The 24,518-nt window shown below is 26.3% G+C and overlaps 4 protein-coding genes across 13 annotated transcripts; 2 read left to right on the forward strand and 2 right to left on the reverse strand.

The window, feature by feature from the left end:
- Positions 1-939: 939 nt before the first annotated feature.
- On the reverse strand, positions 940-6,279 carry LOC122565766 (phosphoacetylglucosamine mutase). 2 transcript variants are annotated; one of them, XM_043722079.1, is made up of 9 exons: positions 6,097-6,279; positions 5,746-5,950; positions 5,373-5,443; positions 4,877-5,257; positions 4,680-4,801; positions 4,321-4,602; positions 4,049-4,206; positions 3,345-3,653; positions 940-2,458 (listed from the first exon to the last, which is right to left on the reverse strand). In XM_043722079.1, the coding sequence occupies exons 2-9, from the start codon at positions 5,838-5,840 to the stop codon at positions 2,320-2,322; spliced, it is 1,557 nt and encodes a 518-aa protein (XP_043578014.1). In that variant the 5' UTR covers positions 5,841-5,950; positions 6,097-6,279; the 3' UTR covers positions 940-2,319. The 2 variants fall into 2 exon arrangements, with proteins under 2 accessions (XP_043578014.1, XP_043578013.1); XM_043722078.1 differs by having other exon boundaries at positions 940-2,108; positions 2,321-2,458; positions 4,680-5,257; positions 6,097-6,278.
- A 1,767-nt stretch (positions 6,280-8,046) lies between these two features.
- Positions 8,047-22,224, reverse strand: LOC122577991 (DNA (cytosine-5)-methyltransferase 1-like). 8 transcript variants are annotated; one of them, XM_043749790.1, is made up of 17 exons: positions 22,209-22,224; positions 20,882-21,015; positions 17,290-17,793; positions 16,857-17,220; positions 16,450-16,776; positions 16,127-16,279; positions 15,606-16,056; positions 15,327-15,526; positions 13,230-13,647; positions 12,808-13,131; positions 12,536-12,687; positions 12,060-12,394; positions 11,870-11,981; positions 11,640-11,789; positions 11,384-11,550; positions 11,070-11,310; positions 8,047-8,424 (listed from the first exon to the last, which is right to left on the reverse strand). In XM_043749790.1, exons 3-17 carry the CDS (start codon positions 17,763-17,765, stop codon positions 8,188-8,190), a joined length of 4,107 nt encoding a protein of 1,368 aa, XP_043605725.1. In that variant the 5' UTR covers positions 17,766-17,793; positions 20,882-21,015; positions 22,209-22,224; the 3' UTR covers positions 8,047-8,187. The 8 variants fall into 8 exon arrangements, with proteins under 8 accessions (XP_043605725.1, XP_043605724.1, XP_043605727.1 ...); XM_043749789.1 differs by lacking the exons at positions 20,882-21,015; positions 22,209-22,224 and adding an exon at positions 19,285-19,421; XM_043749792.1 differs by lacking the exons at positions 20,882-21,015; positions 22,209-22,224 and adding an exon at positions 19,060-19,180.
- LOC122577994 (piggyBac transposable element-derived protein 4-like) lies at positions 8,282-11,021 on the forward strand. 2 transcript variants are annotated; one of them, XM_043749799.1, is made up of 2 exons: positions 8,282-8,778; positions 8,861-11,021. In XM_043749799.1, the coding sequence occupies exon 2, from the start codon at positions 9,474-9,476 to the stop codon at positions 10,425-10,427; it is 954 nt and encodes a 317-aa protein (XP_043605734.1). In that variant the 5' UTR covers positions 8,282-8,778; positions 8,861-9,473; the 3' UTR covers positions 10,428-11,021. Both variants share the same exon structure in this region, with proteins under 2 accessions (XP_043605734.1, XP_043605735.1).
- LOC122577993 (leucine-rich repeat protein 1) lies at positions 19,513-21,453 on the forward strand. Its single transcript, XM_043749798.1, has 5 exons — positions 19,513-19,654; positions 19,778-19,960; positions 20,119-20,649; positions 20,731-21,026; positions 21,192-21,453. The coding sequence occupies exons 2-5, from the start codon at positions 19,793-19,795 to the stop codon at positions 21,418-21,420; spliced, it is 1,224 nt and encodes a 407-aa protein (XP_043605733.1). The 5' UTR covers positions 19,513-19,654; positions 19,778-19,792; the 3' UTR covers positions 21,421-21,453.
- Positions 22,225-24,518: the final 2,294 nt, after the last annotated feature.

The raw sequence follows: 24,518 nt of genomic DNA on the forward strand, positions 1-24,518 counted from the left end.
AAGTTCTACTGAAAAACTTTTTTCAAATAATGTATAGTTTGTATTTTACGATATTATCTATCGTAATTCCGTGTTATTTTTATACCATATTATTTTATATTTAGATATTCGGTATAAATTCGGTAAAATTTAAAATATGAAATATAAAGCTACTAAAATCTGGATTTCGATTAATGAAAAAATCTTTCTCGATTGTTATCGAGTAGTTAATTGTTTGTGAGAAGCAAATTTAAACAGATTCATGAAGCTTTTCTAACGACGATTCACGTAATTTATTGCTTGCTGATTGATATGTTAATTTTTATCATTTGAATAGATATGAAACCACTGTTATGAAACAGTGTTTGTTCGGATGGTTTCTGGGTAAATTAATTTATTACCTGTGTTAATCGGATCTAACGGAGACGTCTAATCAAACTTGTTGTAGGTAGAGAATGAAGTAAGATAATAGAAGGTCATTAGAAATGCGATATATGCGTTTCAAACTCGTGAGAAGTTGAGCATCATTGTTCAAAGAAATAAAGATGCGAAAAATAGGTTATAAAAAGAAACATAATGAGTTTACAGAAAAAAATTTCGATTGATTGTGCTTTAATAAAAATTATAAAATTCTAGTATAAGGACATAGGTACAGCTGCAGAGTGGGGGTAATGACCGAATGCGGTGACACCTGCGAACAGGTCTGAAATTGAAATTGCGTCTTAAAACTGCTGGCACCTACATTATCTCAGCAGTAGTTTTTTAAATTAATGTAGAACGATGATTTTTTGTTAAATGTAAAGTAGCTTGACGAGATATTAACAAATATCATAATCGATTCTATAAAAAATTATATTCAAGCGCAAAATTTTCAATTTTTTGATGTCATATTTTGTATATTATAGTGAGCTGAGTCTGTTTCTGATTTAAAATTATGACAGCTGATTTTTTACATAGATATGTAAATATATATGTTTATTTATATTAAAAATATAATTTCTGGATATATTACGATATATTAGATACAACATTTATTGTATTACAAAGTTATAAAATCAAGGTGTGTACAATATTACTAATACTTTGTTCTTTATATATGATATGTGTGTATATACATATACAGGCTGTACCACCTAATAATCACCACGATTTTTCAGGCATTTATTATAGTCTGACGAAGAAATGGTTTAAATAAAAGTTAATCAACTTTCAATCGGCTACAAATTGCAATACAAGAAATTTCCAAAAAATTGTTTTTTCAATAGAAAGTCATGATCAGTTTGTCTTTTTTTAAATGAAATTATGTATTTTTGATTTCTTACCGTTATAAATTATGTTAAAATGAATTCAACAACTTATTATATTATGACTTTGAAATAAAAATTACGTTATTTCGATCAAATTATATATTTGAAAATGGTGAGCTTCAATAAGAAAAATGTTAATAAGTATATTACAAAAAAAGCACAAAGAGCTTATAGAAATAAACATAGCTTATGTAGTATTATGATATGCTCGAATTATAGCCCATAATTTTAAGAGCATAATTCCGAAAAATGCAGTAAATTTGTATTGATTGTTATTACAATCTTGTGCGTGGACATGCTGCACAGATTCGTTGCTTTAGGTATATAAGGTTTTGAATACAGCGTAAACTGTAGACCACCGACTGTAAACAAAAAGAATCTAATAAGGACAAATCAGGTAACCAAAGTGATCAAGGTATAGGTTCATAAGTGCCCAACTAAGGTTTTCCAAACGTTTAATAACGTACTAGACAAAATATTTTTATTTTTGTACGCTGTTTATGATCTTTTTGTAATGTGTGTATGATTTTTCTTGTTGAAGCTCACGAATTATTAAATTACACATTTGGAAACGTGTGATTTTATCAAAATAAAATAATTTTTATTTTTAAGATCATAATGTAATAAATCATTGAACTCATTTTAACATCATTTATAACGGTATGAAGCCAAAAATACATAATGTCATAAAAAGGCCAAGGTGACCTTGACTTTCTATCGAAAAATCAATTTCTTGGAAATTTCTTACATTGCAATTTGTAGTCGATTGGAAGCTAATTAACTTTCATTCAAAACATTTCTTCATCAGACTGTCGTAAGTGCCTGAAAAATCGTAGTGTCTGTTACGTAATATATATATATGATATGTATATAATATTGCATACATATATAATTTATTATTGATATAAAATATAATACCCTCAACTAAGGTACAATTTATATAAATTATAATTCTTAAGACTTGTACACTAATATAAATGTAATTGGTATATATGTATATGTATAGCAAATAATGAAGAACTATAGTTATTTACTAGGAAAGTTGAGGTTTAGGTCCAATTCCACCTGCACGATCGTAGACTAACAATGCCACATCTGTAATTAATTTATTAAGGTCGCATAAATTTTCACATTCTGCATATACTCGTACTATGTCTTCAGTTCCTGATGGTCTAAAAATAAAAAATTTTCTAATTAATACTGTGAATATTATCGAATTATTGGATAAATCTTAAACCTTTCTAAGGTCACGTTTTTGCTCTGAGATAACAGAAATCCTATATGGATTTGCCATAGTAATGGCACTGTCCAGTAGATGGCAGGAGATTATTGAACAGAATGGTGCATATTTAGTTTAATTATATTTATTGCAAGAATAAAGCTTATATTAAGACTTAATCCTGCTATGTAAGATTTGTATACTTTACAACATAACTTACTATGTAAGATTATACCATACAAGACTTATTTAACAACCCAATATTTGAATATTTTATGCATTAGCAAGCACAACTTTATTTAGTTATGCACATAAAATGCATATATTTGTATTCTTATGATATCTAAGAATTAAAAGTTTTAACATATAATTTCTTCAAAATAAATTAAATTGGCTTTGTATATACTTATATAAGATGCTCCACATGATGGAGCAAGTTATGTCTTTAAGCAAATAAAATAGTAAAAGGTAGAAAAGAATTTCATTAGATAAAATTCTATGGTTTCGTATGACGCGTAATATTTATGTACATTTTTATTCTCCCCAATTTATTATGTACTAAAACTAAAACAGTAAATAAATAGAATAGTCATGTTAGCTAAAAAATATTTCATGAAATTAATATTTGTAACTATATTAACTTTAACAAAAATGATTTATATTATAAACCAACAAGTATGTTATTATAAATGTTTTATATTACCAATTTTAAAGGAACAATATTAATATATTGCAAGTTTATTCATAATATATATTCATAGGAAGATGTTTTAAAATAACAATTTAACAAGATATTTTACCAACTTTTATATATAGCTATAATAAAAATTACATATTACCTTACAAAAGATCGTCCTTTTTTATATTGTGATACTACTTTATCGATTTCATTTTGTAATCCTTCTGGTGTTATACATTGTCTTCCTGCATTAGTTGTTGTAATAACATTTTTATCATTAATTTTTATTTTTAGTTGTTGATTTGGTAAATCTTTGTACATTTTTTCCCATTCTATAATATCCCAGCCTTTCGCATGCAAAATTGTCTCTACTAGCAACATATCACTAAAAGCATCTCCAACTGTTTGATTAATTACATTTATTATATTCAGTAATTTCGAGGCAGCTTTTTTCTCATTTGTAGATTGTCTGTAATATATATACATACGTATATCCGTGTGTACACATATGTATTCTTAATGAAAAAAATAAAGATTTTTATAATCTTAATCTTTTAACAACAGAAAAACTAATAGGCAAATAAAGGCGTTTTGGAAATGAAAATTATTATAAACTTTTAATGCCTTTCCAAGAAATAGAGTTTTAAAAACTTCCAACAGATAATTGTTCAATATCTGATCCTATGAAGCCATAAAAATTCCAATAGATAGTAGTTCAATATCTCAATCTATTCAAAAGATACTCACTTATGATAGTTTATATTTATTCATGTTATATAATAATTACACTATTTACGTGTTATTGCAATAATAGAAAAAAAAGTAGGGTATATCAAACATTATTATAGATTAAATAAAACTTACTTTGGATTTATGATAGCTTTCTTAATTGTTTCAATAGTAGTTTCTTTAAAAAGTACAGTTCCATGACCATTTGCTTCAAAATATATTCCTATATCAAATTCTAGTGCTTTATTATGTAGATGTTTAATACCAGTTGATACACAAGCAACTGGAATTTGCTAAAATGATAATTATAGAAATAACACATATAAATATAAATCCAATATATAATTTATGTATCTTTCTAAAATATTTCAGAACATTAACAAACAAATAAAAATAAGTATACATACTAGTACATTTGAAATATAATCAGTAGAACTACCATTAGCATATGCTGTTTGTACTAAACCAAGTTGAAATGATAAATGACTTTCTTGTAAAAGTTCTTTAAGATATTCAGCAATAAGTGTTGCTATTCGATCACCATCCAAAAGATGAAATTTATTATCTTCATCCATGTAGAAATAAATAATTCTATCTGCATCACCATCTATGGATGCACATCTAACATTTGGTTTGAGAGGAAAATTTATAGGTGGTACTTGTTGTACTTTCACATAATCAGCTCCACACTACAATGAATTGATCAGAACAGATATTACAATATCGAACTTCAATTAAATCAAAATATTATAATTAGGAAATATACCATGTAGTTTAATTTCCCATCTCCATCATTATATACATTAATTGCAATTGCTGTTCCTATGTAATTTTTAAATTCTCTTATGGCATTAGCTCCAACACCGTTAGCAGCATCTAATAACAATTCTGCAACATACTGTCCATTGTTAACCATATTTTGTCTTACATATTTAAATGCTTCTGATAACTTTACATAATAACCATATAAAGTGGGATCGCCATAACTACCATTTGTGTTTGTACATACAACAAGGTAATGTAACTGAGGGGTTGTAACTATACCAAAATCTTGTACAAATCCGTGTAAGGCTTCAATTCCTGCAAGAGCAGCATTTAATAATGTAGGACTACTTTCTCTAGTGTCTCTACCAGTTATTACAACTGCATCTGTAGACATGTTAACATTTTGTTCTTTTATAATATGCTCTATTGTAGAAACTAAATTTGAATCTTCTACATTAACTAAGTTGGTAGCTATATCTTCCCAAGCTGCTTCTAACATTTCACCAGCTGGATCTATAAGTTTCACACCATTATCAGACCCAATATTATGACTTGCCGTAATCATTAAACCAATTGCAGCTATGGAAAAATCAGATATTTTTAATTCAACTTTACAAGGAAAATACATGGGTAATATGAAACAAAGAATTTGATTACAAAAATATAGTTTCATAAATTTTACGCGTGAACTTACCATTTTTAACTTTAGATCTCAATACTGCTAGCAATCCCATTCTATATAGAACATGTTCAAGAACATTTGCCCTAATAATAAATTAAAGAACTATGTAAAAACTATATTTGTAGTTTTAAAAACATATATGCATATATAACTTCAAAACAATTGCAGCTAGAAAAAGCTTTCTAATGCAAAATTAGATATCACAAGAAAAGAAATTAATGTTAAAATATCTTTTCAAGCAATTATTTCTGGATACAATTATATAAAATTAATATTTAATTAAAATGAATATACATATACGTAATATGCATACGTATAACTAGGGTATTAAATAAAAAATTAATTCGTTAGTTCATTAACTTGATAGGATAAAATAATCACATACTTAGCTCTAAAGCCGGCTGTTCCATATTGAATATCATCGCTGCATTTTTTCACATATTTGATATTAAAAATATTTTTTAATTGAGAAGATTTCATTGTTTATTAATTTCTTGTTTATTAAAATATATACGATTTATCACGTGTGCAATAATACCTGTTGTTACCATATGGATTAAATGTCACAAAGTGAAAGTAAGGTCGTAGTTCTACAATAACAGACAATTTAAAAACCGATTAATGTAAGAATACGGAATACAGAATACAGAATTTGTACCAAATTTAGTATATATTACAAAATATTATAAAATCAAAATTTATTTAACGTTTATATTTAAACAATACATCACTTAACCTTAATTACTGATGTTTTCTTAATATTTCAATAAACTAACAACAGTGTAGAGAAAGATTCTCCTGCAAATAGATATCATTACTTCTGATTTATACAATTCTTAACTTTCATTGTGATACACAATGTACTTTTATCATATGTCATTAAAACTACAACATTCTTATCAGATTGATAAATTTATAGTTCTGGATTTATCAAATTAAATAGATTAGATGTTTTAAGAAATGATGTTGTATAAAGTAATGTATTAAATAAGGATAATAAATTAATTTATTTTTTATTTATTTAATTTCATATAAATACATTCTTTTAATTTTTCATATTCTATGAAATAAATCAAATTTATATAAAATCAAGTAATATGCCTATATTTAATCCTAGCAGCAATTAATTTATTTATTTTATGGGTTATGAGTATATCTAAGTGTATTTACTCTATAATAAATTCAAATGAAAATATATTATAATATGATAAATGTATTTACAAAAATATCTTCTTTGACTTTTAAGTGAATTTAAACTATAATATCATATCTTCAATATAAATATTATTGGAAGACTATAATACCTTTAATAAACATATATGTAATAATATAAAATTTTTAATATCCAAATGTGTAGCGGATCGAAAATTGAATTTTAGTTCAAAACATTTTTTTGGCAGATTATCGAAAATGCCTAAAAAATGGTAATTAATCTTAGAGAATACACCCTGTATGACTTATGATAGCCTCTAATTATATTTATAAGATTATAAAAAATCATATTTGACTTAAAATTTTTTATTGAAAAGACAATATTTTTAATAACTTAAAAGTTTTAATATTTAAAAATAAAATAAAATTTTGAATACATAAATATATAAATTTAATTTAAAATATGGATTAAACCTGTTGCAATCTTCGGTTCTTTTTTGTCTATAAGTATATATATTAAGGTACAAATTAATGATTTAAATCAATCATCAAAATGAAATATTTCGAAATCTTAACTGTTAGTAAAGTCAAATGGGAAGGTAAGTAACATTAAATAATACTATGAACTTTATTCTTGTTTAAAATTATAAATAATTAATTGATAAGATCCGATATTGCTATAACGCACAAATCTTTTTTGTCGCCATTATCGTATCAATCGTGTGACTCTATAGCAGTATAGATATAGCTACTTCTATTTTGTCTCTGTTTATGTCCTCAAAGTCTTATTGCTTATATTATATTAGGCGATGAAAATTTTGCTCACAGTCGAAAGCTGCAAAAGAGATACAAAAATTGTCATAAATATGTACGTCGGAAAGTTTAACATCGCGATCGGCTGGAAATGTTACAATTTACAAAACAAAGGAGCAGATGTCACATATGAACATATACCAAAGCAGAAAATAAAAGTTCGCAAAAATATCATGAATGCTAAAAGTTTGTTTACAAAAATCACTAACATATGTAGGACTTGTTAAATAGAAAAATAACATTAATGAATTGTATCGGTTCTTCAATTTTTTAGTCAGAAAAAAATAAAATTAAAAAGATGGAAATGAAGCTGTAGAAAAGTTATCTACTCTTCGATTTCGATAATTTTTGGATATATTGTAAACTCAATATTTTGAATAACTTTCTTCTATACATGTAATCGACGGTCGATCTTATTTTTCAAGATATTTGCAAAATACTCGATACCACCACAATGAAATCTACCTCTAGTTTGGCATTTGTGGCAACCAATATTGACGCATACGCTGCTACAGACGCATTATTTATATATATTTATGGATATTTATTTGAGCTTTAAAATACATTATACAAAGATAAAAATCATACATCTTTTTCATATATAAAAGATACAAATAAGTAAATTTTTAAAATATTCACATACACACGTGTATAATAAATATATTTATAAATTATATTTGATATTTTATATGAAATTAAAATAAATAATAAGATATAGTAATTTAAAAGTATTTTTACATTATATGAATATGCAATAACTTGTAAATGTTTCAATTAAGTCACAGTTAAATTCATTTTTTTAATACTCCATGTTTCATCATGTATTTTCTTCTATGTTTTTATCATGTGTTTTAGGTTTAAATCAATGAGGTTTTAATTGCAACTCTGTATCAGTTTCAGTTATCACACTTTCATCTCGCAAACATTTTCTTAGTTCATGACCAACAGCTACTCCAAGTGGTGGAGGAACTGCATTTCCAATTTGTCGATGTTTATCAAGTATAGTGCCATAAAATCGAAAAGAATCAGGAAATCCTTGAGATCTAGCACATTCACGTACACTTACTACCCGAGTTTGTACTGGATGTAACACACGACCCTTAAAGATTAAATCGATTATTTACATTAACTGTATATGAATTTTAATTAAAATTATAATTCATATTATACCAAATATAAGTTAATTATATGTATTATATAAAAAGATATGATGCATAAAATTAAATATTAAAACATTTTAACCCATTTGCATCCAAGTGCGCATTAATCAGCGCGCTGCGACTGTCTTCTATCACCAAGCGCGGAATAATTCACGAGACTGCAACTGCTTTTTATTCCAGTCGCTAAGTATTCTTCAGATGTGGGAGATCACGTTTGACTCGCCTATATCAGTTCATTATTTTCTAAATAAGTCTTACTTTTGTTGTGACAATCTTTTTAATTGCCGCTATGAGTAAGTACTGTCAATCTTAATCAAATTTAACAAATTCAAATTTTAAAAATATTCTAATTTTATAATGTAAACTAAAATTTAGTTGCCCCAATGGATTTTGACGATCTTGATGATTCGGATCAAAGTATACAAATAGGACATATTCGAAAACGTATCCGTAGGATATCATCAAGCGAAGACAGCGAAGTTGATCAGTGCAACAGTTTTAGAAATGAAGATTACGTGTGGAAAGCCGAAAATCATACGCCAATTATACATGATTTTTCAAGTGTGGGTGGTGCAACTGTTAATACGCAAAACCTGTCGAGAAGGGAAGTTTTTGAATTATTTTTTAACGAAGAATTAGTTACAAAACTAGTTACAGAAACAAATAAACATGGAGAAACCGACGAAAATTTTATGCCTCTTTCAAAAGATGAACTAAAAGTATTTATTGCTTTAAACATTTTAATGAGTTTAGTTTCTAAGCCAAATATTCAGAGTTATTGGACCGCAGATAAAAGCATAGAAACACCATATTTTAAGAATATTATGGGCCGTAACCGATTTGTTTCTATTGCTAAAAATCTACATTTTTCCAGTAATAATAATTCTAATGACGCACTCACAAAAATCCGAGAAGTTATTCAAATAATAAAAAAGACTTTCATTAGTATATATGTACCACATAAAAAATTTCAATTGACGAGTCATTAATGCAATGTAGAAGTCGTTTACATTATATTCAATTTATTCGAACAAAACAAGCAAGATTTGGTGTTAAGTTTTATAAACTGTGTGATTCGAAATCGAAATACATACACAATTTCCATATATATACAGGAAAAGATGAAAGCGATACCGGATCTGCTACCAGAAATGTAGTAATGAATTTGTTGGAAGAGAGTGAGTTATTGTACAAAGGATATTGTTTATTTATTGATAATTGGTACAGTTCACCGACATTGTATCGAAAATTACATGACATGAAAACAAATGTATGTGGAACTGCAAGAATTAATTGGAAACAAATGCCTCGAGAACTAAAAGTACACCAGTTACAAAGGGGAGAAGTTGTAGTATATTCTACAAGAGATATGGCGGCGATAAAATGGAAGGATAGAAAAGATGTCGTTTTACTAACAACTATGCATAGCTTAGAATTTGCTGAAACGGAGAAAATAAACAGATATACTGGACAAAAATGTGTAAAACCAACAGTAGTAATTGATTATAATCAGAATATGGGTGGAGTTGATGTTGACGATCAAATATTAAGTAAATTTCATACTATGCAAAGATGTAAAAAAGCCTATAAAAAAATATTTTTTTACCTCATAGACATGATGTTAGTAAACAGTTATGTAATTTTTAAAAATCATAAAAAGGATCGAGCTTTTCATATTTTTAAACAACAATTAGCCGAAGAAATTATTGGCGAATATTTGCCAAATATAAAAGTAAGTGAGGCATCTAACGATTCGATAACGCGATATGCTGGCAGACATTTTCCTATTCGGATACCTCCAACTCCAGCAAAGGGAAGCAGAACGTCAAAGCGATGCGTTGCATGCTTATCTAAACGTACTCGAAGAGAAACGGTCTTTAAATGCCATATTTGCGATGTACCATTATGTATTGACCATTTTAAAGAATTCCATGAGAAATAATATTTTAATCTAAATAATTCTTTTTTTAAATAAGTAATTTTTACTTTTTTCCTCTGTTACAAAGCATTCTTTCTGTTTTTTGTAAGATGCGATGTTTGTGAGGTAACATTGTCTACCAATCGTTTTGAACAGTAAATTTTCGATAAACTGCATGAAGAATTCGGATGTCATTTACTGCACCTACGACCGACCGCGCGCTGTGATAGGGACTAGTCGTTAGTTGAACGCCGCTGATGCCTTCAAATGACCCCTTAAGTAGGGCAATTATGCAAATGGGTTAAAAGCATAGCTTTTTGTATTAACAAAATGATTTTAGTATCTGAGTAAGGAGCTTTATGTATGCATCTTTACCCCAAGCAAAATTAGCAAAAGACTGTAAATGAACATTTTTTCAAATGTACAGATGATCTTATATAAAAAATTGCTCCACAGGATGATAGACCTTGTTAAATAGTATAAAATTTTCCCTCTATGACTTTTCTGACTTCATTTGAAATGAAAATATAATCTAGCTCACCTGGTGTTAGAAATACTGCATATTTTTAATAATAATAATTAAATGTATATAAATATAAAGTATACATATATGTTAAATGTTTTTAATTATTTGATAATTAAATTTAAGATAATAGTTTTGCATACCTGTTTTCCCATAGGTTCAGGATTTGTAATAGTCGTACTAAAAAATCCATTCCATTCTAATCTACCATATAAACCTGCCCAATGATTATGACGATTTCCTGTATGTGGTAAGCACCATGGAATTAAAGTATTAAATTGTCTATCTGTAGGATCACACTGTTTTCCCATGCAACAACTACATACTCCACGATATGCTCCTGTAGAACTCTTTCCAACCTTTTTATCATCATGAGTATATTCTCTTAAATAAAAAATTTAACGTATACAATATTTTTAAACATAAGATAAAGTTTGAAAAACTATACTTTACTTACAATTTTTTGGAATAAGTACCATCACTTAATCTTACAGTAATATTTGGTAAATCACGCCAATCAGAACCACTAGCGACTGGAATATGAGCTATTCTAGTTTCTACAAGAGGTGCCATTTCTTTACATATGTGATCTCTTAATAATGGTTGATATTGTTTTCCTCTAATCTGAAAATAAATTTAAAATGTACTATGAATTTGTTGTCTGCAAAGAGTAACTGTTTTACTCTCTTAAAATATTTTTATTTGATTATTACTCTTCTTTGAAAATGTGATATTGCATCGTTTGTATATGACATCTCTTCTTTATTCCAACCATTTTTAATTTCTGGTAAATCAAACAGTGCATCCCTTACACTGATTGTTCTAAATGGTGCTGATTCTGTCCAACTGCAATTTGTGCTATACTGAAACGTTATTTAGTATTTATAGTAATATAGCTTAAATTGTAAATGTCACTTATCTCATAGTACTAAATATTATTTACCTTTTTATTATCAACTAATACACTTAATTGACAAGCGCGTTTACTAAAAACATGTGTTGGTTCTGGATATTGTGGAAGTATTTGTCCAGGTGCAGCAGCTAGGATTATTATTCTATGTAATATAATAAAATGAAATTCAAAAAATTAGCAACTTTAAACTATTATGAATTATACTTAAAATGACAACAACCTTCGTCTTGTCTGAGGGACTCCATAATTTCCAGCTTGAAGGATACCAAAAGTACATTGGTAACCCATACGAACCAGACATCTTAATGTTAATTTTAGAACCATGCTTCTTTTAAAAGATACAAAATTTCGAACATTTTCCATAATAAAAAAATTAGGCCTGTAGTAATCACAATATGATAGATACGAAACAACCAGAGAGTTTTTGAACAAAGAATACTGGCGTGAATTAAAACGATTCATGCCGCTAAAACCTTGACATGGTGGACCACCACACAATAATTCTACTTGTCCTTTTTGAGGAAGTTTTTGACCAATCTCATTTGTTGTTTCACCCTAAAAATGAAATGTTTAAAAATTATAATAATTATATTACATTATATGTACAGTAAAAAAAGATATAATATGACAATTATAAATCATAATATATAATTAATGTACAAATTACAACTTGTATAATTGTACAATACCACTTACATCCATAACCTTTTTTAATAATATATTACAATCATCTGTAAATACTGTTGCATTAGGGTTGTTTAATCGGTATGCATTAGCAGCTGCTTCTTCTTTTTCTATAGCCCAAAGATTTTCAGCTATTCCAGCTTGATGTAAACCTTCAGATAACCCTTTAAAATAAATTAGTTCAAATTATTCATTTTTCAATTTACTATGTTAAAATTATGTAATAACAATTAATATATAATAAATTGTAGAATTTTGCAAGAATTTTGCAGTAAACTACATACCACCACACCCAGCAAATACATCCAATGTTCTTAATTTTTTTGATATTTTATTATATTCAATAGGTCTACTAACAAATGCTCTTTTTTCACTCTCTTCTGTTTTCTTCCCTTTAAACTTTAGGTTACCTTTACTTTTACCACTTTTACCAATGCTAATAGCGTGATATGGTGGTTCATTAAATGTTTTCTCTTGTGCATTATAAGCTTCGTTAAAATAAAATCGATTCGGTCCTTCAGCAGCCCATTGATCAACAGTTTGATTTAAATTTTCAGAGTAAGCAAGATAGCATTTTCCAACAACCTCGATAAATTTGATGTTACAAACTGAAAAATCATTTATTTTTCAAAATATTATGTACATATACATACAAGAATTTATATCTATGTGATTTTTATAAGAATATAAAATTTTTGTAATGTACCTTCATCGCTCCAATAAACCATATTTAAATCTGCTTGTTCCATCAATGTAAGATTTTTGTGTGTATTTTCTGGTCTATATAGCTTATTCACCTTAATATTAATGTCAGATGGTGCAACCAACATATCATTTGTACTAACATATATTTCATTTATATACCCTATACAAAAAGGATCAGGGGTATCAAAATTTGAACCTTTCACATGATCAGAAGATCTTCTGTAAAATTCGGGGTACATATCTTCATCGACATTCTCCTTTCTTAGTTTTTGAACGTCTTGATGTATAATTTTATATTTGAAATTAAAAGCTTTAGGTTGTAAAAATACTGTTGTTCCAACTCTATAGTCTTCTCCTTTATATTTTACTAAACCATAAATAACTTCTTTAGTACTCTTCTCTTCTATTCGTTCATATACCTTAAAATATAAAAAGTGTGAATATTATAAATGTTATTGAAAATAACAGGTTATTGTTTATGTTACACAAATTGTAAATTTGCCTTTTATCATCTTGTATAACATAATGCAACAATAAAAAAAATATATATTGTATTATACTTATTTCATTATAAATTTCTAATATCATATGAGAATATCATATGCACTTAGAACCAAAGGAATGCAGATGATATTTTTGAAGCTTTTGAATTAAGAATGAAAATGACTAGTTAAATCGTTAAATATAATGTTGTAAATAATTTAAATCAACTATCAACTTGAATCAATATTATTATTATTATTATTATTATTATTTTGATTTAGTCCGTGCCTCTCGGCTTTGGACGAACTTTCAGCTTTCTTTACAGCTCTTTATTGCACTAATCGCCTTCTTATCTCTAATCTAACACTAATGCTTATAATCTAAACTTGAATCAATAAATCAACTTGAATAAAAGTATCATTTAAGGTCAGAAAAATTTACTGCTAAGCAAATAATATTGAAATAAGTTCTTATAATTCAAATATTTAATAATTCATAAACTAAAAGATGAAATTCAGTAGAAATGTGTGTATATGCTCCTTACTATATATATGTTAGGCATAAAATATAATTTAGTTTTCATAAAGATATTACATGGTATTTTTTTAATACATTTGAATTTCAAACTTGATTTCTTCAATATTAGAAAAATGTTACTTGCATCCCTTTGATTTCAAGTGCCTCATATACAAATTGTCTCAATATTTAAGCAATTCTAATTTTGTGAAAAAATGTGTTAGTATCTCAAATCAAGAAAGAAAACGTTGAACTATCCTTACTTGTAAATAAGTAATTGAACTTTTTTTGTTTTTCTCAATACCCTATATTACTCTTTTCATATTGACATAAACTAAACTAAATTTGTCTTTAATTTGTTTTTATTGATTAGTTTATTTGCTGAAAAATAACACCCACAAAATAATACTTTCATACAGTTTACTTTTGTCATGTTTAAATTACAATTTGACTAGTTTGTATAATGGTATTATCTTACTATATCATGCTTTATTAGCAGGGGTATGTGAGTACTGAAATCAGGACCAATCGGAAAAGTTTCAAACGGGATTGGATGAGATCTTGGTACACCCGTATTGCTTCAGATCCAGAGATTCAACTCAGGTATAAGAATGAGCAATTAAACATTTGATTGTGTAGAATTTGTAGCGAATGATGTGTTTTTAGCTATTTATATCATTTTTATTTTAATTTTATATTTTGTGGATGTTAGCTCATCCATATGTAAAACGAATACCTGTTCACTCAATATTAGAATAAATTATTCTGATAACACTGTCTTCTCTATAAAATATTTATATACATGCTGATTTACTTTGAAATACACTGTCTTCAATATCAACATAGTTTGGTCTGATACGTTATTTACTTCTAGCAAAAGAAATTGCATGAAGCGTCTGAAATATCTGTCTGACAGCTATTCTAGTGAATTTGATCTAAGCAAGAAGTGTCTATAAGGAGATTCGAAAAGGAGATTTTCCGAACCTATGACCTTTTTTTCATCCTTAGAAACAGTAGAATACGGAACCAAAGTTTGATCACCTATTTCCTTGTCATACTGTATAACACAAGTAAAATGAACAGTATTAATTTTACATACCTTTGGTATATTGAATTGTTCCATTTCCCGTAAATGTGCACAAGCAGGACAAAATCGATGACTATTTTCTTTAGGAAGATATTTTAAATCTGGTAATGGGTCTTCAAATCTAGCTGTTGCAGGTGTATAACGTTTCTGATAGAAGAATGTTTTACCATCTAAGTCTTTTATTTCATTCTCAGAATTTAAATCCATATTACCTATAATTATAGAGTCAAAAATATTTTTTGTTTTGATATTTGTATTAAAAACTTGATTAATGAATGTTAAATATACTACCTAATTCGGCCCAATTTTTCGGTACATTTTTAAAAATAACAGTACATTTAGATCTAACAGATTTAAATGGTACATCATCACAATCATCACTCAAAAACAATTCTATAGGATCTGATGTTTCCCCAAGAATAGTATCATTTCCTCTATGCAACCAATTTGCATGAAATTGTTTTATACCATTTTTATTTTCCCACATGTAAATAACTTTAGCAACATGTGATGGAATTGCTGGATTTTTTGGTTCAACAAGTACATAATCATTTATTTCTATTTTTTCATCACCTACTATAACGGATCCGTAAAAGGTTTTCAGATTATTACTGGCTATTTGATCTCCTATCCATACAATATCTTTTTTAAGTTCTTTAAAAACTTTTCTTCTGCATTCTTCTACTTCAATTCTTAAAGTATCATATTGATCTTCATTTTCTGGATCAGAGTCATCTGCTTCCTGAATAAAGATACAAAATGTTTATTATATTAAATTGTGATTACTACAATTACTTAAATAGTTGTTTTACTTGAATAGCCATATTGGGACATCTTCTTTTAATGCAAGCCTGTTTGCCTCTTCCTGTTCCCCCAAATTTTATCATATCTTTACAAGCATTACAAAGACCACAATCAGGTTGTTGACAATGTTCACATACTCCACATCTTTGTCGTTTAGGTCCCTAATGGTATAAAAAAAGAAACAAACCTGAAGTTTATATAACGTTTATTTGTATTTATCATTTAAGACGTATATGTACTTTATAAAGAAACTTTATATATACAATTATAGATAATTAATAATTATCTGTTATATTAATATACATATTAATTTAGAAAATTGAAAGTTTACCATTGTTATTGTATCATTATGTTTAGTTAACTGATCTGCAAATATATTTTCAAACATATTGTTAACTAATTGTGTAGTAGTTGCTTTAGTCCAAGCAGGTTTCCTAACTTTTTGTTCTCTAAGTCGCGTTTGACGAAAGCTTACTCTTTTTCCTAATGTAACACCTGCAAGATTTGCTAATGCTCGCATGCAAGGACTTGTAATAAGAAGAGTATCTTCTGCTGAAGCAGAATCATCAAATGATAATACTTGATCACATATAAATTGTGCATGTCTTAGTAGAGAATCTTCAGTAAATTTTGTAATACCTTTAGGTGGTACTATTGTCTGTGAAAATTATATAAGTTTAGTATTGTATTATATTAATTATACTACTTATGACTCATTTAATAATAAATTTAAATTACTTGAAGCTTATTGAGCAAATCCTCATAACTGGGATTAATTTCATCTAAAAGAAACTCGATAATCAATTTACTCATATATATTTTTTCTCTGACAACATCCATAAAAGGGGCATATTCTTCAGATGGATCCATTAGAATATATTCACAAAATGCTGTGTTAAAACCTATAAGAGCCAGTTCTCCTCCATCGAAACCAGATACATACCACTCATTTATAGGACCCATATCTTTTGCTGGTACTCCACTCTCTGGTGATGCATCTTCTTCATAAATAGCTTTTATATACCCAGAAAAATATAACATTACATTCTTTTCTATAAGTCCAGTGTCAAAAGCACACAAGTGGCCATTTTTATCATAAACACTAAAATTTTGGTAGTTTTATCATTTTTTTACAAAATATACATGTTTATAAAAAACAGAAAAATATTACCTGAAATAAGTCAATTTATTTTGAGGGCGCTGATCGCTTTCATGTATAAAAGATTCATTACCATTAAATAAACATAACTTTGGATCAGTTAAAGCAATATCTTCATCTACAGCACCATTTGGATGACCCTGATAAATTTTGATATCATCATTTAATTTCTGACGACAATATTCACATTTACTATGAAATGTATTTGTACTTTTAATTTTAGATGTTGGTAAAATTGTAGTATCTTTAAACTTGACTTTTTTCTCAACATGTTTATCAGAATAGTCCTCATTTGTTCCTGGATAATGATTTTCTTTATCTTGCTCACTTTTCAAAGATATGTTATTTTCTGTTTTAATGTTTTGTGAATTCTGTAATTCTCTATCATTACTTGCATCATAACTTATTTGTTTTCTCTTAGCAAGTTGTTTATAAAACATATCAACTATAGATGGTTGATGATTAGATTTGGATGCAACAGACTTCATTGTAACACAATATATAAAATTTGGTGACCTAGAAATATTTTCACTATTTAATTTCCTGCCTTATGATAATATTACTAATATTGAGTGTTTTAAATTGACAGCCTTAAGTTATTCATAAATATACTTTTTCTATATAACGAAATATATAAAATCGTATAATTTGATGTTAAAAATGTTGCAATGATTACTTTCTTCTATATTATTTGTGTATCAAGCTTCAAAGGTCATTTTAAATTTTTTGAACAGAATATTTTCCATTTATCTATTGAAATAAAAAAAAATCACATATTTAATAAAAAAAAGGATTAACTAGATATTTATGCTATAAATGACAATGAAATTCTTGATTTTTAAAGTTATTGTAATGATTCAGACATATTATATATAAATAATAAATACTATGTAAATAGTAAATTCCTAAAATTGAATAAATGGATACCTAATTACACCATACGAAAGAGAACATTGAGAAATAAATTCAAGATTAAATCAGTTAATAAAGAAGCCAGATTTAAAGAAAAGGCAGAGAAATTCAAAGAAGCCATTGTTGAAGAAGTGCATAGAGGAAAAGATTAAAAGTTAGATGAGAACTGAATAGGAAAAGGAAAGAAGATATATCAATAAAATGAGGGAAACAGATGAGTAAAAAATTAAAGGAAAGAGAGAGTGAAATAGAAATTTACAATAAACTTGTATGTTTACGTATAAAAACATTCACTAATGTTATATCTAATAAAAGAAATGTACATGAAAGTAATGTTGACTGTAACCAAGCTAGCTAGTAGAAAATTGTTTTTATAATAAATATCAACCTTCCTATGCATAATGTGTAATCATACCAAATAGCTATAAAAAATATACAATTTAAATATCATTTATAACAATATTATCATGGTGTATATATCAATAAATTTTTTAAATATCAATAAATATTGTTTTAATTTCTATACAAAAATATAATATTATATCTAACAACTTACAGTGACCTTCAAAATTTGGCACATAGATGATATAGAAGGAAATCATTATTATGTTTCTTTCAATTCTACGTATTCCTTTGTACAATGAATATAATAAAATAAATTTGAAGTATGTATGTATACGTCTAATACTTATATAATATTATTACTTGGCACTAAATAATTAAGCATGTATTTTTATAAAAAATAAAATATGTAATTTATAATTATTTTCAATTGCAATAAATTACATTTATATATGCACAAATTTATAAATATTTTATAAAAAAAGAATATATGAATATGTACAACTGAATACCTGAATTAATACACACCAGAAATTTATGTGAATAGACTTCTCTATTACTGAATTCTTCACAATACATTAATAAATATACAAATACATTTTAATATATGAATTAGTCAATCTCAATTTAAAGTAAAATTAACAAGCTGTATTATATAAAATAGACTTATATCTATATATATAATTAATTATATATTTGTACATATAATTAATCTATTCAACGTAATAAATACAATTCTTGTATTCGTTATACCTTTCAAAATTGTTAACGGTCTTCGTCCGTTTATTTTCCCGCCTTCAAGTACTATTGTTAAAATTTGTTTTTTTTTTAGTCAACTACAAGATATTTTAATTTATAAATAACTCCTAGATTTATTTAAATTAAAACTGAATGTACTAATGAATAGTTTTATTACTGATGTTTCTGAAAATACTGAAATTTATATGTACAACAGCTGACATATGAAAATTTATAGGTTAAATAGTTTTTGATAGTGCCTAGTACTTACATGTATTCAGTTATTTCTTATTCTACGCGCGAAAAACGGTTTGTTTATGTTTTATTGTGAACTATTAAAAAACATATTGTCACGGTGTATAGTTGCAAATATCTAGTTAAACAAGTACGTATTAAATTAACTGAAGTATTTAAATTATTAATATTAAAATATATATGATAATTTTGAAATATTATTAATATTAAATATTTACTGAAATAATAAGATAATTTTTGTATTTTGCTTAAGAGTCATCTGTTTAACATGAAACTTCATTGTAATATAAAAGTAAACAATAGATTATTTACAACAAATGTAATAAGAAGAAAGTCACTACGTTCCATAATAACAATTGGGAGACAAACAGTAAAAAATACGGACATATATCTGCTTTGGCAAACATTACAAAATAAGCACGGTACTAAATATAAGGTAAAATGTCTATATCAATACATTTCATAAATTATAATAATGTATCTAAATATGTGTAAATTATTTTTAAAAAATATATATACATATATATGTAAATATAAAATACATATATTTTTTTAGGAAAAGATTGAAAAATTCTATATTTCATTTTCTTTCAGATTAATAATAATGTAGACAAAATATATATAAAATTTATTGATGAAGGAAAAGCTACAATTCGCTTTATAGAACCACCTCATGATTTAATTATTCAATCTGATAAAATTCAACTCAAAAGTTTTATTCACATTTTAAAACTTGCAATAATTAAAAAGATTGATCCATCAGTTCTTGATATTTCAAATTTGAACCCAAAATGTATAAGTTCTGCACCAAAGATTAAGGTAGTAGTTAATAAATCTTCTGAATATCCAACTTTAGAAGGTTTTCCAAGAACAACTGAAGAATTATATTTAGTAGGATTAAATAGGAAATCATTCGATAGGCAAATTTTAAGACTCCAAAGCTTAAGAATTTTAAATTTGTCTAACAATCAAATTTCATCTTTACCAAATGAACTTGGCACCTTACAGCATTTACAAGAACTTATTTTATCACAAAACCGGCTTGATAAGGCTTTGAAATGGGTATGGTTAAATCAAGTTGCTATAAGATCTAACTTAAAATTATTGGATATAAGTAATAATTTGGTATGTCCATTTCATATCTTACAAAAATATTTATTATAAGTTTTACTTATATTTCATTATTAAATATATTTTTTAATTCAGTTATACAAATTACCACAACAAATTGGAAAACTTGAGAGTCTTGTTAATTTGAAGGCTAGTCAGAATATGTTATCATTCTTACCACAAAGTCTTGGAAAGTTACATAATTTAAAATATTTAGATCTATCAAAAAACAAATTACGTTACTTACCTGGAAGTATAAGGAATTTACATTTGATTACAGTAGACGTATCAAGCAATGAGTTTTCTTCTGTAGATTATGCATTATATTCTAAATGTAAAATAAATGTGCCAAGTTTAACTGAATGTGCAGCCACGTCATTTCTGAAAACAAGGTTTGTATGATATGTAATTTAAATAGCTATTTTAGTTTTGATTTAATAATTAATAACAAAAAATGAAGAGGGAAACATATATATCTATCTTAATTTATGTTTGAATTATGATGATGTAGATATATCAATAGTAGAAATATTTAAAAAAAAATTTTGTTTATATAGATGTTCATATGATGCAAGCATAATTCCATTTACATTGGTAAAGTATTTAGATGAGGCAAAGTATTGTCTCTGTGGAAATCCATGTTTTCATTATTATCTAAGAAAATTTGTGAGTTTTGATTGCAATATAGCAACAAATATTATAAAGTCAACAGAATCTACTCTACTACCATTTGATTGCTACTTCTGTTCAAGTAAATGTGTATATTATGCAATGCTTTATAAATAATTTATTATTTTTAAATTAAACTCTAGAAAGATATTTAAAAATATTATTTCAAAAATGTCTGCATCCCTAATTCTTATTTATATTTTTTTGTACTTTTACAAATGATGAAGTCATTAATGTATATAAAAGTTACAGTAATAAGGATTTGTGTTACTTGCATTAAATTGTTTTATTTATTACAAAATATGGTTGATTTTATTTCATAATCCTAAGTATATATAAATGAGACCTTTCAGAAGCTAAACTGATTAATTTTTACTTTTGTAAACTTAGTTTCATATTAAAATAACTCATTGCCAATTTTGAGAAATATTTATAAGATTAAAACTTTTCTCTACTCTGTAGAGGATGCATCAGTGTATAGAAATAATCAACGTGCTTCCTGAATGGCTGAATGTAAGTAATGTAATGGCTGTATGCAAAATAAAAAGAAATAAAGATGCATATATAAATATATATTTGCATTATATATAAATTTGCATTAATAAAAAAGATACTAGTAGAATTTTGATAACTAAAAATCTAACGTATATATGCTAACTTTTGATTTAGGATATTAATTATAATAATTTGTGTTTTATTTACTGTGTTTATATCAATAGCCTACTTCTTAACTAAGTTTTGTCAATTATATCTGTATGTACTTATATATATGTATGTATTTCAAATGTGTAAAACATTATGTATTTCAGATAATACTATTTGTACAAGATACAGTATTTAAGTGGAAATACTTAAATATCTTCATTATTTTTAGTGTCATAGAAAATATTTTAGGATAAAGTTACCTTATTTCTTAGAAGTATATGTAATCATAAGATAAAGTCTTTTTCAAGATCCTTTTTTTAAAGTAGTTTTAAAGTTATATTTTAGTTAATTCAAAGTTATTTATGTTTTATATTTTTTATGTATTAATTGACATTTTTTATTTTGTATACAAGAGTATTAAGATAGTTGTGTCTATGTTTACAATTTTATAATTACTTACAATTACACTTACAATTTTAAATTCATTAAAAATGTATGGAAGACAATGAGAATATAAATATAAGAATACTACTTTGCATTTTTCTTTGTCTCTCATATGCAAAGTTTTGTAAAATTAAAATTGAAATGTTTTTTAAACTCGACATTTCTAAACATTTGATCTTCATACTTCTGTATGGATAATGAAAAAAAAAACTGTCTGGTATACGGGGTGTCCCATTAGAAGTGTTATATGCAATTATTGAATGAACTATTATAATATAATAATACTGAACTATTCGTTATTCATAAAAGCAAAATTTTGTTACGAGGAGGACACTTTGTGATGGTTACGAATTTTGTATTGGTAGACATATCTCCGACATTTCAAGTTGATCCTTGCTTTTTTATATCGAACCATGTATATGTTTTCATTCAATTCATTTCGTTCCGACAATCCGTTTCGTGATGAATTCATCAGTCTATACTTAGTATGTTGGTTTTATAAGGTCATTTATTGCCATTCAAAATTTATCTTCTTGGGACATTCAGAAATGGTTCCTTATCTTCTGCATTTGAAACGACGATTTTAAACGTTAATGTAGCGATTTACTCTATCCCTTGATAATAGTCCACTCCTTTGAAACTTTTAGAACTAACTAATTATTGTTGGTAAATATCTCTAATACAATTCTTCATATTATTAGAAGTAGTGGGTTCTTCCTGATAAACTTAATCTCTTATAAAGTTTTACAAGGAAAAGTTTGGAGATATTAAATCCTTGGTGGCAAGGGTGTCCTATTTCCTCTTCCTATCCAAATATACAGAAAGGCAATCTAGTAGCACATATCCTCTGTTTGTAAACAAAAGTAACAATAAATTACATCAACGAGATTTTGATTCATGTTTACGGCCGGAATTGACAAAATATTCCAGTAAACAAAATCTTAGGGTCGTTTAATAAAGATATGATTTGAAGAGCAGTAAATGACCTTGAATGACCTTGAAAGATCTTGAGAGGCCAACATTATAAATCGGAGAATTCGTCGCGGAACAGGCTATACATCTGCTGTCGGTCTAAGTGGAACCATATTCCATTTAAGAAAGTTGACAATATAATTCCATTAAAAAAACAAAGGTTAGCCTGTATCTGTTACCCTGTAACAGACACTGTTACTTTGTGAACAAAAAGTGTATGGTTCTATTTTAAAAAATGCTAATGATTTTAAAATTTCATAAAGATAAGTTTGAAAAAAAGTTTGATTTTCTACCATAAGAATTATTTGAAAAAAAATTTGTTTCTTTACCATAAGAATCTTTTTTCATAAAACTGAAAATAAAACACAGATATTTAGGAGTTCTTGTTCAAGTGTTGTACCCTGTATAATATATTGCATTTTATATATAGTATTATTAACACTTCTCTTTTAATCTATTTGCTTTTAATTTACAATGGTATATAAAACATATCTCTTAAAATTATTTGCATTGTAGAACATACAGAATGTTTATTATCCACAGATTTATTTTTAAAAAAATTAAACATTATTAGAAGGAAAACTGGTTTTTATAAATTTAGTTTAATCAATCCTATCTCAAACGTAAATAATTAATTTTTATACAATTATTCTACAATACTCTAATTTCTTTTACCTATGATATTCCATTTTAGAATTATTAAAACTAGTAATATTATACAATATATATTATATTATTATTATCATTGTTTATAGTGTATTTTGATATATTAAAACTATATCTTAATAATGTTTTAAATTTAAAAATATGTTTTTAATTTGCAGAAGGAAATTTAAAGTATATAATTTATATTAGTATGAAAAAATATTTATTACACTTTTAATCAGTAAAAAGACATTATACAAACAATATACAAATTATTTTTATTTTTTATAGCATTTTATAGCTATTATTAATCAATTCATTAAAAGATGAATCTTGTAAAGTCTATTTAGTTATTAGCATAATTATAATATTTTAGCAAGTTTAGCAAGTACAGTAGAAAAAACTCCGTTTATATGAACTCTATTTGTATGAACAAAATTTTAGTAGTTAACTGAGCTTAAAATTAACTGAACTTTAGCTGAACTCATATTATTTTATTTTATTACTTA

The sequence above is a fragment of the Bombus pyrosoma genome, linkage group LG3, assembly GCF_014825855.1.
Source record: "Bombus pyrosoma isolate SC7728 linkage group LG3, ASM1482585v1, whole genome shotgun sequence".
NCBI lineage: Eukaryota > Metazoa > Arthropoda > Insecta > Hymenoptera > Apidae > Bombus > Bombus pyrosoma.